This window comes from Ovis aries, chromosome 1 (genome assembly GCF_016772045.2).
Source record: "Ovis aries strain OAR_USU_Benz2616 breed Rambouillet chromosome 1, ARS-UI_Ramb_v3.0, whole genome shotgun sequence".
Lineage (NCBI taxonomy): Eukaryota > Metazoa > Chordata > Mammalia > Artiodactyla > Bovidae > Ovis > Ovis aries.
Window position 1 is genome coordinate 272,591,023 of NC_056054.1, and position 17,899 is coordinate 272,608,921.

Below are 17,899 nucleotides of genomic sequence, written 5' to 3' on the forward strand. Positions count from 1 at the left end.
GGGCAGCTCATCTCTTCCAGCCCTTTGTGAGTCTGTCTTTTTGGTCCCTGTGCTTCTGAGTTTGTTGGGATTCCTGGAAGAGGCCTGGAGCCAGAGGAGGCTTTGGAGGTGGGAACTGAGTGCTTGTCCTAATGTCAGGAATACAGAGGGGAGAAATTAGCCTCTGCGGAATTTACCCTCCTGCAGAATTTTTTTTTTTTTTGCTTGGGATTCTTCAGGGCTCTTTTCTGTAGGACCACATGGGGACACTTGAGATACGGTGTGACTAACAGAGGCCTCTCCAGAGCAGCCTAGTGTTGCTTCCCTGATATATTCAGAGTACCAGATAATAGACTTAAAGTAAGAGTTGGACTGTGAAGAAGGCTGAGCACCGAAGAATTGATGCTTTTGAACTGTGGTGTTGGAGAAGACTCTTGAGAGTCCCTTGGACTGCAAGGAGATCCAACCAGTCCATTCTGAAGGAGATCAGCCCTGGGATTTCTTTCAAAGGAATGATGCTGAAGCTGAAGCTCCAGTACTTTGGCCACCTCATGTGAAGAGTTGACTCATTGGAAGAGACTCTGATGCTGGGAGGGATTGGGAGCAGGAGGAGAAGGGGACAACAGAGGATGAGATGGCTGGATGGCAGATGAATCAAATGATGTGAGTCTGAGTGAACTCCGGGAGTTGGTGATGGACAGTGAGGCCTGATGTGCTGCGATTCATGGGGTTGCAAAAAGTCAGACATGACTGAGCGACTGAACTAAACTGAACACTTCTGGAACGTTACCTCTGTGGGAGTTGAAATCTGCCTGTACTCCAGATTTACAATAGGATTTCCCATCTGGAGGTAACACATGTCAGGATTATTTAGATTGATCTCATCTATAAGAGCTCCCTGTTTTTTTAATATTCATTTAATCAGATGCTAGAACAGATACTTTAATTAACATTTTAAACCTTCACATATTTTTAACTAAAAAGATTTTGACTTGATAGTATAGATGCATGGTGTAAAATTGAAAAGCTATATAAGAAGATATACAATAAAATGTAAGTTTTCGTCTAATCTCTGACTCCTGGCCATCCATTTTTCTTTCTCTCTTGATTGTGAGTTTTATACTGTTGGGTGCTGAATCCCTTTACACTACACAATTGGCCCTCTGTATCCACACATTCCACATCCATGAATTCAACCACCGTGGGTCAAAAATATTTTAAAAAAAAATTCCAGAAAGTTCCAAAGAGCAAAACTTGAATTTGCCTCATACTGGTAACTATTTACATATTATTTACATTGTATTTACAACTTGTTTACATAATATTGACATTGTTTTAGGTATTATAAGTAATCTAGAGGTAATTTAAAGTATATAGGAAGGCGTTTGTAGGTTCCTTGCAAATACTGTGCTGCCATTTTATTGAGGGGATCAAGCATCTGGATTTCATTGGGGGCCCTGAGGATGACTGTATAGTGTTGGATTTGTTCTACAGTGAAAGTTATTTGGAGTTGGTTTGATGGTGTTAAGCCTTGGTTTTGAGCTTTGTTAGGGGAGATCCAGATCAGCCTGTGGTCAGTGGCCAGCTTAGCTCGATTCCTAGGGACTCGTGAGGACGTGATGCTCTGTGTGGTAAGAGGTCTCCCACTTCCGGCTGGTAGGAGCAGAGTGAGTGATCCCCGGCCTTGTCAGCTCTGGGGTTGTTTGGCTTGCTGCTTTCTGTTGCCTTTTCCTGGTCCCAGGTGTTGGTTCATACGCACGTAGCTCAGCGCTCGGTGGGAGACTGGCGGCGCCCTGACCACAGCTCTGGCTTGGCAGGGGTTCTCTCTTTTTCAGGGCTCTGCCCCACGCTTGGCCATTTGGCTTCCTGGAACTCTGATTGGTCTCTTGAACATGGCTCTGATGAACTCTGAGTCCCCCCGACCATCACCCTCCTCATGCCATGGTCTGGAAACTCTCCAAACAGTAAGCTGGGACAGTCATCGGACTCACCTTTATCTGGGGGAATCAGAGCCCTGTGCTTCCTGTTTTCCAGTGTCTGAAAAGTGTCATCTCATATTTTTTGTCTGGTTTCAGAGTTGTTTTAAGTGGGAGGGTAAATCTTGTCCCTGTTATACATCATGGCTGGAAGCAGAAGTCTGACGGATATTAAGGGACTACACTTTTGCTGTAAACGATAGAATGTGAAAGACGAGATCTCTTCAAGAAAATTAGAGATACCAAGGGAACCGTTCATGCAAAGATGGACTCAATAAAGGACAGAAACAGTGTGGATCTAACAGAAGCAGATGATATTAAGAAGAGGTGGTAAGAATATACAGAAGAATAATACAAAAAAGATCTTCAGACCCAGATAGTCACGATGGTGAGATCACTAACCTGCAGCCATACGTCCTGGAGTGCAATGTTAAGTGGGCCTTAGGATGCATCACTACAAACAAATGCACTCAATATGCCAGCAGATTTGGAAAACTCAGCAGGGGCCTCAGGACTGAAAAGGGTCAGTTTTCATTCCAGTCCCAAAGAAAGGCATTGCCAAAGAATGCTCAAATTACCGCACAAATGCACTCAGCTCACACACTAGCAAAATAATGCTCGAAATTATCCAAGTCATGCTTTAATAGTACATGAACTGTGAACTTACAGATGTTCAAGTTGGATTTAGAAAAAGCAGAAGAACCAGGGATCAAATTACCAACCTCTGATGGGTCATTGAAAAAGCAAGAGAATCCCAGAAAAACATCTACTTCTGCTTTATTGATTATGCCAAAGCCTTGGACTGTGTGGATCACAACAAACTGTGGAAAATTCTGAAAGAGATGGGAATATCAGACCACCTTCCATGTCTCCTGAGAAATCTGTATTCAGGTCAGGAAGCAGCAGTTAGAACTGGACATGGAACAACAGACTGGTTCCAAATGGGGAAAGAAGTATGTCAAGGCTGTGTACTGTCATCCTGCTTATTTAACTTCTATGCAGAGTACATCATGAGAAATGCTAGGCTGGATGAAGCACAAGCTAGAATCAAGATTGCCAGGAGAAATATCAATAACTTCAGATATGCAGATGAGACCACCCTTATGGCAGAAAGTGAAGAAGAACTAAAGAGCCTCTTGATGAAAGTGAAAGAGGTGAGTGAAAAAGCTGGCTTAAAGCTTAACATTCAGAAAACTAAGATCATGGCATCCAGTCCCATCACTTCATGGCAAATAGAAGGGGAAGCAATGGAAACAGTGAGAGACTGTATTTTCTTGGGCTCCAGAATCACTGCAGATGGTGACTGCAGCCATGAAATTAAAGGACGCTTGCTCCTTGGAAGAAAAGCTATGCCCAACCTAGACAGCCTGTTAAAAAGCAGAGACATTACTTTGCCAACAAAAGTCTGTCTTGTCAAAGCTATGGTTTTTCTAGTAGTTATGTGTTGATGTGAGAGTTGGGACTATAAGGAAAGCTGAGTGCTGAAGAATTGGTGCTTTTGAACTGTGGTGTTGGAGAAGACTCTTGAGAGTCCCTTGGACTGCAAGGAGATCCAACCAGTCCATCTTAAGGAAGTCAGTACTGAATATTCATTGGAAGGACTGATGCTGAGGCTGAAATTCCAATAGTTTGGCCACCTGATGTGAAGAACTGACTCATTGGAAAAGACCCCGATGCTGGGAAAGATGGAAGATGAGAGATGGGGACGACAGAGGATGAGAAGGTTGGATGGCATCACTGATGCGATGGAGATGAGTTTGAGTAGGCTTCGGGAGTTTGTGATGGACAGGGAAGCCTGATATTCATGGGTTTGCAAAGAGTCGGACATGACTGAGCAACTGAGCTGAGCTGATTGTCCTTGTCAGGGTTTTTTCTTTGTTTTTTTGATAATGCATTCCTAACATTTTTTTGATTGAGATATAGTTCAGAGACATTTAGTGTTTAAAGCATACACATCAGTGGTTTTTAGTGTATTCACAAAGTTGTGAAATCATCACCACTGTCTAATTCTATAACATTTTCTATAATATGTGAAGTTGCTTAGTCGTGTCTGACTCTTTGGGACCACACAGACAGTATGTAGCCTGCCAGTCTCCCCCGTCCCTGGGAATCTCCAGGCAAGAATACTGGAGTGGGTAGCCATTCCCTTCTCCAGGGAGTCTTCCTGACCCAGGGATCGAACACAGGTCTCCCGCATTGCAGGCTGACACTTTACCGTCTGAGCCACCAGGGACTCCCCGGAACATTTCCATCAGCCTGCAGAGAGCGTCCTTTTCCATTAGCTGCTGCTGCTGCTAAGTCAATTCAGTCATGTCTGACTCTGTGCGACCCCATGGATGGCAGCCCACCAGGTTCCCCCATCCCTGGGATTCTCCAGCAAGAACACAGTCACTCCCACTTTGCTGCTCCCCCAGCAGCCACTCAGTCGGCTCGGTGTTTCTGGGAGTGTGCCTGTCTTGGGCATTTCGTGTAGATGGGATGACACAGTATGTAACTTTTGTGACTGGCTGCTTTTGCTCAGCAGACTATGTTTAGAACTCCATGGTTGGGGAGTCTCTCCACTCAGCCTTCTTTCTGGCCTTCCTTTGTGTGAACTGAAGCAGAGCTATCCTTTCCTGTGAGCTGAAACGTAGGCTAATAAAAGAGTAGAACTATTAACTGTGTCATTGTCTAAGCAGATTTTAGGAGAAATGTCAATAAATGAATTTCAGGTTAATATTGGAAAAGATTTGTCAAGGATGTTGTACAAGTATTATACTTTCATGTTATTTTATTTCACTATTTCTTAGCTTTTTGGCTTTCTCGAGTTGATTTTCCTCTTGTGCCAGTGGATTGTGACTATTACTTTAAGCTCCAGTTTTAGAGGGATTTTAGATTGAGGCCTTAGGGAATTGCCATTTTATAATTTTTTCATTTGCATAATCAAAACATTCTACAGGAGTTCGTGGAGGTTGGAAAGTCAAGAAAATGCAGAACTGCCCCAAGTACCAGAATGTTTACTTTGTACTTCGAATTCATTATTTAAATTAATTAGTATTCATTAGCTGTCATTTTGAAGTGGTTTGTCTTATGTGGATTAACTTACTGAAATTTTATAATAGTCTTAAAAGATGGGTGCTGGTAATTATCCTCATAGGTAAATAGAGGTCCAGAGACAGTGGGTGTCTTGCTCACGGCCATACAGATTGTAAGTAGTGCGGCTGGAATTTGAACCGAAGCGGCCTGGCTCTAGTCTTCCTGTTACCTGAAGAATGCAAGTGTGTTGCTTCCATTTGCCTGTCAGTCCATGAGGCGTGTGTTCAGAATGCTCAGAGTGCTTTATGTATCACAGAGTGCCTTCACAGCAGTGTCCCACCACATGTTCCAGCACATCTAGGGACAAAGTCCCAGTACACACGCTTTCTTCGGCTTCATACTGTACTTGCAGAATTTTTGTTTAGATACTAAAGGTTTGCTTATTCAAAGTTATATATTAAAGATCTACCAGGCACTGTATTAAGTTCTTTGGAGATTTCAAAGGTGAATTATATTTGAATGTTACCTTTTAGAAAGAATGTGAAGATATAAATCATGATACAAAGTAGAAAATGCCCAATAGAGGGCGAGTGTCCTCGGAGATCAGAGTAATGTTCTGTATTGATCATTTCTTTTTCTCTTGCCTTTGCTTGCTTCATTTTACTGTTCTGACTCTTAAATTTTAAAATGAGTGGTTTGACCCTAAGTTGTTAGTCATTTTGAGGCCTCTTATGACTTGCAAAATAACGTAGGACATATGGTTTTATTTGTTTTTAGGGAATGACAGAGGAAGAGGAAGACAAGCTTTTGGCCCTGAAAGACTTCATGATGAAATCTAACAAAGCAAAGGCCAATATAGTGGATCAGAGTCATCTCCATGACAGTAGTCAGAAAGGTGTAATTGATTTGGCAGCCTTAGGTATAACTGGGAGACAAGTTGATCTTGTTAAAACCAAACAGGAACCAGATGACAAGCGAGGTTAGTACATTTCTGTGTGTGCGTGTTAGCTTGTTATTATTAGTTGTTGCATAAGTTTTTAGTAGTGGAACTAAGAAGTCACATTTCTCACATATAGAACTTTCAAATACAGTGAGTGAATGACTCCATTTATATTTAATAGCAAGAAGACTTGGAAGAGGAAAGGTGAAGTGGACGTACAGTTAAGAAATTAAGTAACTTTCCAAATTCGTGGATTTGTATGTGTGGAGTCAGAATTCAATCCAAAGTCTGACTCCAAAGCCTAGCTGCCTCTGTGGAAGTATATGATTGAAGGCAACATTCTATTTTTTAATCCTTTAAGCACCAACCCAAGGTCAATAGTCTATGTAGAATGAGGGTGAAGTTTCCTAGCTTGTTATTAGTGGGTAATGGCCAGTGAATTGAATAGTCTTGCAAAGGAGAGATGCATTCATGATTTGAAAATGAAAGTGTTAGTCGTCCCGTCATGCCTGACTCTGTGATCCCATGGACTGTATGTAGCCCACCAGGCTCCTCTGTACATGGAATTTTCATGATTTTCAGTCTTGAGATTTAAACCTGTTGGCTCTTGTGACATTGACATTGATTGTGTAAGGGTTTTAAAATCTCATGCATTCTTCCCTTGCACCTTTTTTGGAGATATACTCACTTCCAAGTACATGCCTTTTAAAATCCTTATATTCCAGCATCAGGCTTTCTCTGGCTGGGTGGTAAAGAATCCAGCTGCTATGCGGGAGACACAGGTTTGATCCCTGGGTTGGGAAGATCCCCTGGAGAAGGAAATGGCAACCCACTTCAGTGTTCTTGCCTGAAAAATCCCATGGACAGAGGAGCCTGGTGAGCTACAGTCCATAACAACAACATTCTAGTATCAGATTTTGAGTGCAGCTGATGAATTACTTTCAAAAAAGAAAAGATCTCTAACTGTTGAACTTGGAATAAAGTATTTGCAACTTAACTATTAACAGTTTATAGCAGTGATCCCCAACCTTTTTGGCACCAAGTGACTGACACTTTTTCCACAGGTGAGAGATGAGGTTGGTTTCTGTTTCACTGGCTATTCACCTTTTGCTATGCAGCCTGGTTCCTAACCGGCCACGACTTGGGGGTGGGGACCCCTGATTTATAGCCATAAAATGTAAAGCATTTATATAGTTGATAAGGAAAACCACAAGCTCCCGAAAGAAAAATAGTGAAGGATTTGAACATACAAGTGATAGAATAGAAATTCACATTTAAAAGGTAAACAGTGAAATGAATGCAAATAGAAACGAGATGCCATTCTCTGCCTTTGTGACTAGTGAAGGCTGATGATGCTTGTGTCAGCAAGCGGCAGGGAATGGGCATTCTCACTAAATTCACTACTTTTGAGCTTATAAGTGGAACATATTATTAATATTATTATTATTTTTTTACTATTTGACTTACGTTTTCAGTTTGGAAATTCCTCACAGAAACGCTGACAGACCTGTGAAGGAATATGCATAAGAATGCAGATGACTTTTCATTTCTTTTCTTCACCCCATGTAACTGACTCTGGATAGAGAGAGGTCGTATTTATCAGTGTAGTCAGGACATTTGAAAAAGTTATATTTTTGTTGGTTCTTCAGATGAGGTGGTTCCTTGAAACTGAGCCAGCCTTGGACAACTAGGCAGCAGTTAGGTCTAATCCCTAACACTACTGAAAGTGCATCTGTCCATCTGCCCTAGGGATGGAATGAGAACTAACATGTTTCTCTGTGAGTATGAATAAATCGGCCCTCATGAAGAACAAATAGCTCAAGAGTCCGTGCTGTCCCCCTTCCTCCGCCCCACACACGCAGAGAGTAATACAAGCACGGGTTTGTCATAGAGGCTCCTTCAGATTATTCTGATCTCTTTTCATAGCTAGAAAGCATGTGAAACAAGACTCAAATGTCAATGAAGAGTGGAAAAGCATGTTTGGCTCTCTGGAGCCACCGAGCATGCAGCAGGCCCTGCCTAAAGGGAGTGATCAGGAGGTGACGCCGGCTGGGAAGCCGCCTCGTTCGGAGTCCTCCGCTGCTATCTGTGTCCCTTTGTCAACTTCTCCACAGGTATTGTCATCCCGGCAGTAGCGCGCTTTTTGTCTGTGGATCTCATTCTATTGTTTTGGATGTTTAAAGGCTGTGTACTGTACTGGAAAAATCAGTACAGTGACTTGTCTTTTAGGAAGGACGTTTTCTTTGCAAGAGAGGTTTATCTTCATAGTCAAAGGGAAGTCTAGTATTGAAAGCACCAAATAAGGTGATCTGAAACTGGGGTGAAGACGTCATTATGAACTAGGATTCTACTCCTAGGCTGCAGTGAACCTTTCAAATCTTCTTTTATTCTTCATTTAATATAGCATAGTTATATCTATAACAAGATAGCAAAAATACTTCTGGGAAGAAAAGTCCCAAGTTTACTCTGTGTGAGAAATGTCATGATTTGGATATATTTGAAGTAAGTTTTTAAATTTGCGTTAATTCTTCCCTGGGCAATTCTATTTTAATTGAATCAACTGATAAATTAAGATTCTCTTTCTTTTTTCAGTTAAATTAATGAGTATTTTTGTTTAATGTTATTGCTAAACTGATAAATTTTTATAATATGGAGATTTGGAATTAGTGGTTAAACTTTATTTTAATTAGATTTTCACTGAGAAAATATGTCCCTGTATTTAGATGGATTTAAAAATTGGTACATTAATAAGGACAAAAGTCTGGTGTCATGAATAGAGAGAACATGGGTACATTTTAATTATCAAACAGACTTTACTTATGACACAGATACTTATTCTTTTGGTTTTGCAGGTTCCAGAAGTGACAAATGTCCAAAATAGAAAACCAACAATACAGGTTTTAAGTAGTACAATTTTACCGTCCACTTACCAGATCCGGATCACAACGTGTAAAACTGAGCTTCAGCAGCTCATACAGCAGAAACGGGAGCAGTGCAATGCCGAGAGGATAGCTAAGCAGATGATGGAAAACGCCGAGTGGGAGAGTAAACCCCCACCACCTGGTGCGTGTGCCATTGACGGGCAGTGGTATTCCAGCCCGGGTGCCTGGGCCTGGAATAAAGTAGAAGAAACTGGTGACAGTTACTGGCAGAGGAAGTGATCACAAAGCTGTCACTTTGAAAGCCCACGATCCCTAATGTTCTTCCCAGGTGGTCCAGGGGCTGAGACCCCATGCTTCCAGTGCAGGGGAGCCAGGTTTGCTCCCTGGTCCTGGAACTAGATCCTGCATACTGCACCTGAGACCCGGTGCAACCTAAATATACATATATATATAAAAGAAAGCCCACAGGAAGAGAAGTGAGAAATCCCAGCTCAGTGCCTGTGGAGTTCGGGTCTTCTCGGCTCTGGCAGTGCCTGTAGGCCTGTCATCTACTGTTCTCACTTGCCGGTGGCCCATGTTCCCCATTGGTAGTGCTGGGTTTTACCTGCCTGCTTAGTGTCATGCCACTTTCCCACTAAATGTCAGACTTCCTCGAGTAAACTCTGGCTTTCAACTTTTGAAGGGTTTAATAACTATGAATTTTCTTTAAAAAACATGTAGAAACATTTTGAAAATAATGAGTGCTTTTAAAAATAAACCAAGATCACCTGTAACCATCACTCAGCAATCATCAAGATTAAGGTTTTTGGAAAAACACTTCTGTATTCTGATAAAATTTAAAGAAACTTAAGAAATATTTCAGATGGAAACTGTGGCTCAGCTGTGTTAACAGACATGCCCAGTGTTATGTGATGGAGCTCATCTAAAACATTTTAAATGAGTTTCTGTAAAGATTTTAATGATAAAAATGTATCTTGAAAACTGAGATGAAATATATGCTTATGGGTTCAGTTCAGTCACTCAGTCGTTTCCGACTCTTTGCGACGCCATGGACCACAGCACGCCAGGCCTCCCTGTCCATCACCTACTCCTGGAGCTTGCTCAAACTCATGTCCATTGAGTTGGTGATGCCATCCAACCATCTCATCCTCTGTCATCCCCTTTTCCTCCTGCCTTCAATCTTTCCCAGCATCAGGGTCTTTTCAGATGAGTTAGTTCTTTGCATCAGGTGTCCAAAGTATTGGGTAGAGATTCAAAAACCACATGAGTTCCCACAGACTTCCATTGTGAGTGCAGGAAAAATGCCAGTGGAGACCAATGATTTAAAGATTTCAGAAATATTATTAAGTGGTCTTTTTAGTCACATAATTTTTTTTTTTCCTTTTAAGAAAATAAATACCCTGGAATGTTTGTTTCTATAGTACAGTTCAATATGGTTTATCAGCCCGGCTTTAAAAACAAAAACTGTCGATCACACACTGTGTATTTTACTTTAGAATCTGTCTTTGTAAGTGGCATTTTTTGCTTAAGTGAAGGTATACATTTTATTCAGTAATCCTAGAAAAGGTATCAGATTTTGTGGTTCATGAAATGTGCCATGACTGTTGGATTTTTGATGTTTTTTCTTTCCACACTTGAGTAGTTTTGTGAAATTGATTTTCTCTTGGGGGAAATGTTCAACCTAGCCTGGTCTATTATCTAGACTTCATGGCAGAGTGTTTTTGAGTATTCTCAAATCTAGCATATCCTCCCTGGAAATCACATTCAACTGTTCTTTCCACACATGTGAGCTAGAGATGCAGGGGGAATGGTATTTTTCTGTTGAATGTGACAGGTTTGGCAATGGTCTTGGTTTCAGGTTTGTTACTTGGTAAAAGAAATCAGTTGATTTTAAGATGACGTTGTTACTTAGCAGGCATAGATCCTTCAGTATAGCTTTTTAAAAAAATTATTTATTTTTAACTGGAGGATGTTTGCTTTACATTACTGTATTGAATTCTAGGTGCAGAAAGAATTGACACTGAAATATGAACTCCCCAGGTTGGTAGGTACCCAATATGCTACTGTAGAAGAGCGGAGAAATAACTCCAGAAGGAATTAAGAGGCTACGCCAAAGCAGAAACAGCTCCCAGTTGTGGATATGACTGGTGGTGAAACTAAAGTCTGGTGCTGTAAAGAACAACATTGCATAGGAACCTGGAATGTTAGGTCCATGAATCAGGGTAAATTGCAAGTGGTCAAACAGGAGATGGCAAGAGTAAACATCGATATTCTAGGAATCAGTGAACTAAGATGGACTGGAATGGGTGAATTTAACTCAGATGACCTTTATATCTACTACTGTGAGCAAGAATCCCTTAGAAGAAATGGAGTGGCCATCATGGTCAACAGAAGAATCCTAAATGCAGTACTTGAGTGCAGTCTCAAAAACGACAGAATGGTCTCTATTCGTTTTCCACAGCAAACCATTCAATATCATGATAATCCAAGTCTGGAAAAAAAAAAAAAAAAATTCAAGTCTGCCCCCAACACTAACGCCAAAGAAGCTGAGGTTCAATGGTTCTATGAAGATCTACAAGACCTTCTAGAACTAACACCCAAAAAAGATATCCTTTTCATTATAGGGGACTGAAATGCAAAAGTAGGAAGTCAAGAGATACCTGGAGTAACAGGCAGTTTTGGCCTTGGAGTACAAAATGAAGCAGGGCAAAGACTTAACAGTTTTGCCAAGAGAACGCCTTGGTCATAGCAAACAGCCACTTGCAACAACACAAGAGCTGACTCTGCACATGGATATCACCGGATGGTCAATACCAAAACCAGAGTGATTATGTTCTTCACAGCTGATGATGGAGAAGCTCTGTACAGTCAACAGAAATGACCAGGAGCTGACCGTGGCTCAGATCATGAACTCCTTAATTGCCAAATTCAACTTAAATTGAATAAAATAGGGAAAACCCTAGGGCATTCATGAATGACCTAAATCAAACCCCTTATGGTTATACAGTGGAAGTGACCAATTGATTCAAGGGATTAGATCTGATAGACAGAGTGCCTTAAGAACTGTGAACAGAGGTTTGTGACATTGTACAGGAGGCAGTGAAGAAAACTATCCCCAAAAAAAGAAAGGCAAAAAAACAAAATGCCTGTCTGGGGAGGCCTTACAAATAGCTGAGAAACAAAGAGAAGCAAAAGGCAAAGGAGCAAAGGAAAGATATGTCCACCTAAATGCAGAGTTCCAGCAAATAGCACGGAAAGGTAGGAAAGCCTTCCTCAGTGATCAATGCAAAGAAATACAGGAAAACCATAGACTGGGAAAGATGAGAGCTCTCTTCAAGAAATTTAGAGATACCAAGGGAACATTTCATGCAAAGGTGGGCAGATATAAGGACTGAAACAGTATGAACCTAGCGGAAGCAGAAGATATTAAGAGGTGGCAAGAATACACAGAAGAACTATACAGAAAAGATCTTAATGACCCAGATGACCACGATGGTGTGATCACTCACCTAGAGCCAGAGATTTTGGAATGTGAAGTCAAGTGGGCCTTACAAAGCATCACTATGAACAAAGCTAACAGAGATGGTGGAATTCCAGGTGAGATGTTTCAGATCCTGAAAGATGATGCTGTAAAAGTGCTGCACTCAATATGCCAGCAAGTTTGGAAAACTCAGCAGTGGCCACAGGACTGGAAAAGGTCAGTTTTCATTCCAATCCCAAAGAAAAGCATTGCCAAAGAATGTTCAAACTACTGCGCAATTGCACTCATCTCACATACTTTGAGCAAAGTAATGCTCAAAATCCTCCAAGCTAGGCTTCAACAGTATGTGAACTGAGAACTTCCAGATGTTCAAATTTGATTTAGAAAAGGCAGAGGAACCAGAGGTCATATTACCAACATCCGTTGGATCATCGAAAAAGCAAGAGTTCCAGAAAACATCTACTTTTGCTTCATTGACTATGCTAAAGCCTTTGACTATGTGGATCACAACAAACTGGAAAATTCTTAAAGAGATCAGAATACCAGATGACCTTACCTGCCTTCTGAGAAATCTGTGTGCAGGTCAAGGAGTAATAGAACCAGATGTGAAACAACAGACCAGTTCCAAATTGGGAAAGGAATATGTTAAGCCTGTCTATTGTCACCCTGCCTATTTAGCTTATATGCAGAGTACATCATACGAAATGCCAGACTGGATGAAGCAGAAGCTGAAATCACAGTTGCCAGGAGAAATATCAATAACCTCAGATAAGCAGATGATACCACTGTTATGGCAGAAAGCAAAGAGAAACTAAAGAGCTGCTTGAGGTAGGTGAAAGAGGTGAGTGAAGAGCTGTCTTAAAACTCAGCATTCAGAAAACTAACATCATGGAATCCGGTCCCATCACTCCATGGCAAACAGATGGGGAAACAATGATATACTTTATTTTCTTGGGTTCCAAAATCACTGCAGATGGTGACTGCAGCCATGAAATTAAAAGATGCTTGCTACTTAAAAGGAAAGCTATGCTAAATGCAGATAGTGTATTAAAAAGTAGGGATATTACCTTGCCAACAGAGGTCCATCTAGTAAAGCTTTGGTTTTTCCAGTGGTCATGTATGGATGTGAGAGTGGGACCATAAAGAAGGCTGAGCGCTGAAAAATTGATGCTTTTGAGCTGTGGTGTTGGAGAAGACTCTTGAGAGTCCCTTGGACTGCAAGGAGATCCAACCAGTCCATCCTAAAGGAGTCCAATCCTGAATATTTATTGGAAGAACTGATGCTGATGCTAAAGCTGAAACTCCAATACTTTGGCCACCTGATGCAAAGAGCTGACTCATTAGAAAAGACCTTGATGCTGGGAAAGATTGAAGGCAGGAGGAGAAGGGGACAACAGAGGATGAGATGGTTGGATGGTATTACTGACTTGATGGACGTGAGTTTTTGCAAGCTCTGGGAGATGGTGATGGACAGGGAGGCCTGGCGTGCTGCAGTCCATGATGTCACAGAGTTGAACATGATTGAGCACATGAACAATATGTGTATGTCCTGTCTCTTCTGAACCTCCCTCCCACCTTCCACCCCATCCCACCCTCTAGGTTTTTTTAAAAAATTGATTAATATTAAATATTATTAAACGTTATGCCTAAATATAAAGGGTTTTTAAAAATCAAACATTGAAGATTGTTATATGCAAAGACCTATGCTGGATATTGTGAATGATACAGGATGGATAAAACATAGTCTCTGGCCTCAGGGACTTTTGTTATTTATTAGAGGACGTTAATTACTCATGAAAAGATTATATATAAACAGAGTGTATAGATGTCATAAGGTACTAGAAAGTCCTTGAATATTCTGAGCCTAATTTATAATCCTGTTTATACCAATCTTTGATGTCATAGAATATATGATTGCAGGTAGAGAAGAAGTCTACATTTGGGTTTAACTGTGGACCTGGGGCAGTGTTAGACTCTTTATGTCTCATTTACCCATACAGTCATTGTGTGGGTTGAGTAATTTCCCCCTCATTTTACGTTTGTGGAAATTGAAACCCACAGAGTTTAAATAAGTACCCCAAGGTCACACTGTGGTGTGGTAGATCTGGGTCTTTGAGGCTTTTGAAGTGGGCTCTCTCCCTAGTGCCCCATTTCTCTACATCAAGGTAGTCATTACCTCTTGCTGTTGAGCAAGTAGTCAGGGTTTTTCCTGGTAGCAGGGGACTAGTGTGCCCTCCCAGATGCTTATGAACTGTTCTCCTGTTGGCTGTTGATGGTTGTAGCTGGACGTAAAAGGAAGATTGTATTTGTAAACTGAAACTTAAGACACACTCTTGGTTTTCCTCAGGGTGGCGGCCTAAGGGGCTACTCGTGGCACATCTTCACGAACATAAGTCTGCTGTGAATCGGATTAGAGTCTCTGATGAACATTCACTGTTTGCCACCTGTTCAAACGATGGCACAGTGAAAATCTGGAACAGTCAGAAGATGGAGGGGAAGACCACCACCACCAGGTAACCTGCACCTCGGCGGAGCGTCCACCCACCCACCCACCCAGTCACTGTATTCACTGAGTGCTCACTCTGTGACGGGTACTGTTTTAGGTACCAGGAAAACAGTAGTGATAAATAGACACAAATACATGTTCTGGGAGACTTTACGTCAGTGGGAGGTGACAGACAATAAACTGTGTAAGTAAACAGGCTGTATTTTTGGATGGTAAGAAATGTTATGGGAAAAAATGATAGCAAAAAGGAGGGATGGAGGGTGAGTAGGTGAGGTAGACTGGAGTTTAAAGAAATTGGCTAGAGACTCCTTCACGGAGAAGGTATCATTTAAGGAAGCCCCATGAGAGAAAATGCCACATGGATATGCTAGGAAAGAGCCTTCGCGGCAGAGGAAACATGGGCCTCAGAGGTCCTAAGACAGAAGAATGTTTGGCATGTTCGTGGACGAACAGGAAGGTCTGTGTGAGGGATAAGGAAGTCAGAGGGCCCGAGTTCACAGGGCCTTGCAGGCTGTCATGAGGGGCTTAGACTCTGAGTGAGGTGTGGGGGCCTTTGGACGATCCTGCATGGTGGAGAGACATGATCTGAGTCAAACTTCAACAGAATTACTCTGGCTTTTGTGTTGAGAATAGACTGAGGAGGTGCAGGGTAGAAGGATTAGGAGGCTTTTTCTGTAACTGAGCGAGATGGGGGATGTAGTGGGAAATGATCAGATTCTGGGTATGTTTTAATGCTGGAGTCAACAAGATTTGCTGAATGGGTTAGATGGAGTGTGAGCAACAGGGAAAGTAGGAAACGATAAGAGTGCCCAGTCAAGAGACGTAATTATTACTTGAAATCTTGAAGACTTCAAATATGCATGATGACGTTGTGATAAGTGGGGGAGTATTTTAGATTTGTACAACTTTATAGTTGTGTCCCTACTTGATATTCATGTTTATTGTGTGTCTAATTTGGTCTGGATCCAAAAAGAAAGCTATTAGAAATCAAAATTGAATCTGTGTACATGAAAAGATGTGGGGAACCTTTGGTGCTTTTCTCATTATCAGTTCATTGACCATGCTCTGACAGTTTAAGTAGTGTCCAGCTCTTTGCAACCCCACGGACTGCACCACACCAGGCTCTTCTGTCCCCACTCTCCTGGTGTTTGCTCAAGTTTATGACCATTGAGTCATTGATGTCTAATCATTGACCACTGACCATTTGCCCAGTAACCACAAAATGGTCAACAAAATATCTTTGATAAACTAAAATAATTAATAAGTTTACTCCTTACCCACCTGATATGATTTTGTTCTGTTAATTTTTTTTAAAGAGCTCTAATTTTTGCAGCACACTTAGTTATTTTTCATGTTCATTCACTCTTGGCACTGTGTTGGTCAGAACGTAAATTGAAAACCAGTAAAAGAATCTTGGCTCCATGAGGCAATTTTTTTTGTCAATATTTAAATGAAATTTTCAAACCTTGCAAGAGGTTTTCCAGTGAACACACATGCTTGCAGCAAGACTCTAAATAGTTAATAGTTTTACTTTATTTGGTGTGTCGTATAATTATCCATCTTCCTATCAATTCATCTTTTTAAAATGTATTTCAGAGTGAGTCACAGATATCAGAACATTTCTCCTAAAAATTTCAGCATGTATATTGCTAATATTTGTTTATAGTTCTCCTTTTCTTCTTGGGCATAAAGTTTGTATGCCGAGAAGCACACAGATCTTAACCATTTCAAAAGATCCAGCAAATACACATACTTGTGCAACTTAAAAACCACTCTCAAGATACAGAACATAACTAGAATGTTCCATCATGTTCCTTTGCATAAAATGCCTGCCTCCTCCCTGCCTACAGCCATTCTTTTGATTTCCCCCCACCATTATTAGCATTTTGATTAATGTTTTAACAACCTCCTCTGATAACTATTTTCCAAATGGTTCTTTGTTATTATCATCATTAGTTGTATTCATTATTGCTTTTATTAGGAGGATAAGTTTAATTGATTGGAGTAAACCTCTCAAGTAAAAACTTGGAATCATCCATTAGCTTTGCAAAAACCTCTCTTGTTAATTCCAGATGATTTTTTATCACAGAGCCATGCCTTTGTCCCAGTGTCATATTTTAGGCAGTGGTCTACCAGAATATGTGGCAGTTCAGCTGACAGTAACTGTAGTCTTTGGAACGTTTGTATGATGTTTAGGAGAATGGGTGTCCTCTGGACACAGCTGCTCTCTTGTCTGTAAGAGCAGACTGTAGGCCTTAGCTTGGAGAGGCTTCATTCCAGGTGCAGGGAGAGAAAGAGGGCGAGGGAATAGGGAGTGTTGCCCTCATCACATGCCTTTGTGAGCTGATGGAGGAGAAGGAGGCCTTCATAGCGGTGCTGTGTTTTCTTAGGCAATCTCACTAGTACATTCTGAGTGCCTGGGCATTCCCCCCACGCAGTGTGTTGGCTGACCACCCCGTTGCAGCTCTTACTTTCTCCTTGAATTGCATCGGTGATTTAGGCCATCTGGATCTTAGCTCTGGCATTTGCTTCTTTCTTATTTCAGTTAAACTTTTAGTTTTTCCCTTGGGGACTAATTCTTGAAAAATTGCTGTTTTTTTTTTTTTTTTTTTTTTAACTTTTACATAGATTTTAAAAATTTAATCCTTTGTAGTATTCTAAACTGTATTTTCCATATATGCTATTTGTGCTCCCCCATTTTTGGCTCATTTAGCTTCTTGATTTTAGGAAACACTGATGTATTTGGTACTTGCCAAATTTGATGGTGAAACATCTAAGTAGAGTGTTATTCCAGTGAAGAGTTGTGCAAGAAAGTTATCAGTGTTAGGATTACATAGTTTAGAGTCCGAGATAGTATTAGAAGTTGAAGTTTTTGAGTGATATGGCTGCCCTGAAGTAAAGGGTTAACCTGAGGCCTGAACTTTACAGAATTGAATTTTGGGGACAGGAATAGAGCAGTCAGAAAAGAAGAGAGAAGAAACCATTTAAGTTCTGTCATACTGCAACACAAGAGAGCATTTAAGAAAGAGATTTATCAGCAGCTCTAACATTTTTATTGATTTTTAATCACAGGATAAGTGCATTACAGTATTGTTTTGATTTCTGCCAAACATCCACATG

The 17,899-nt window shown here is 41.0% G+C and overlaps 1 protein-coding gene across 1 annotated transcript in view; it reads left to right on the forward strand.

The window, feature by feature from the left end:
- Positions 1-17,899, forward strand: part of PIK3R4 (phosphoinositide-3-kinase regulatory subunit 4) — a 73,452-nt gene that overhangs the window by 32,643 nt on the left and 22,910 nt on the right. Inside the window, 4 exon segments of the mRNA XM_027961833.2 lie at positions 5,748-5,949; positions 7,837-8,024; positions 8,763-8,973; positions 14,621-14,786. Coding sequence (XP_027817634.2) covers positions 5,748-5,949; positions 7,837-8,024; positions 8,763-8,973; positions 14,621-14,786 — 767 coding nt within the window.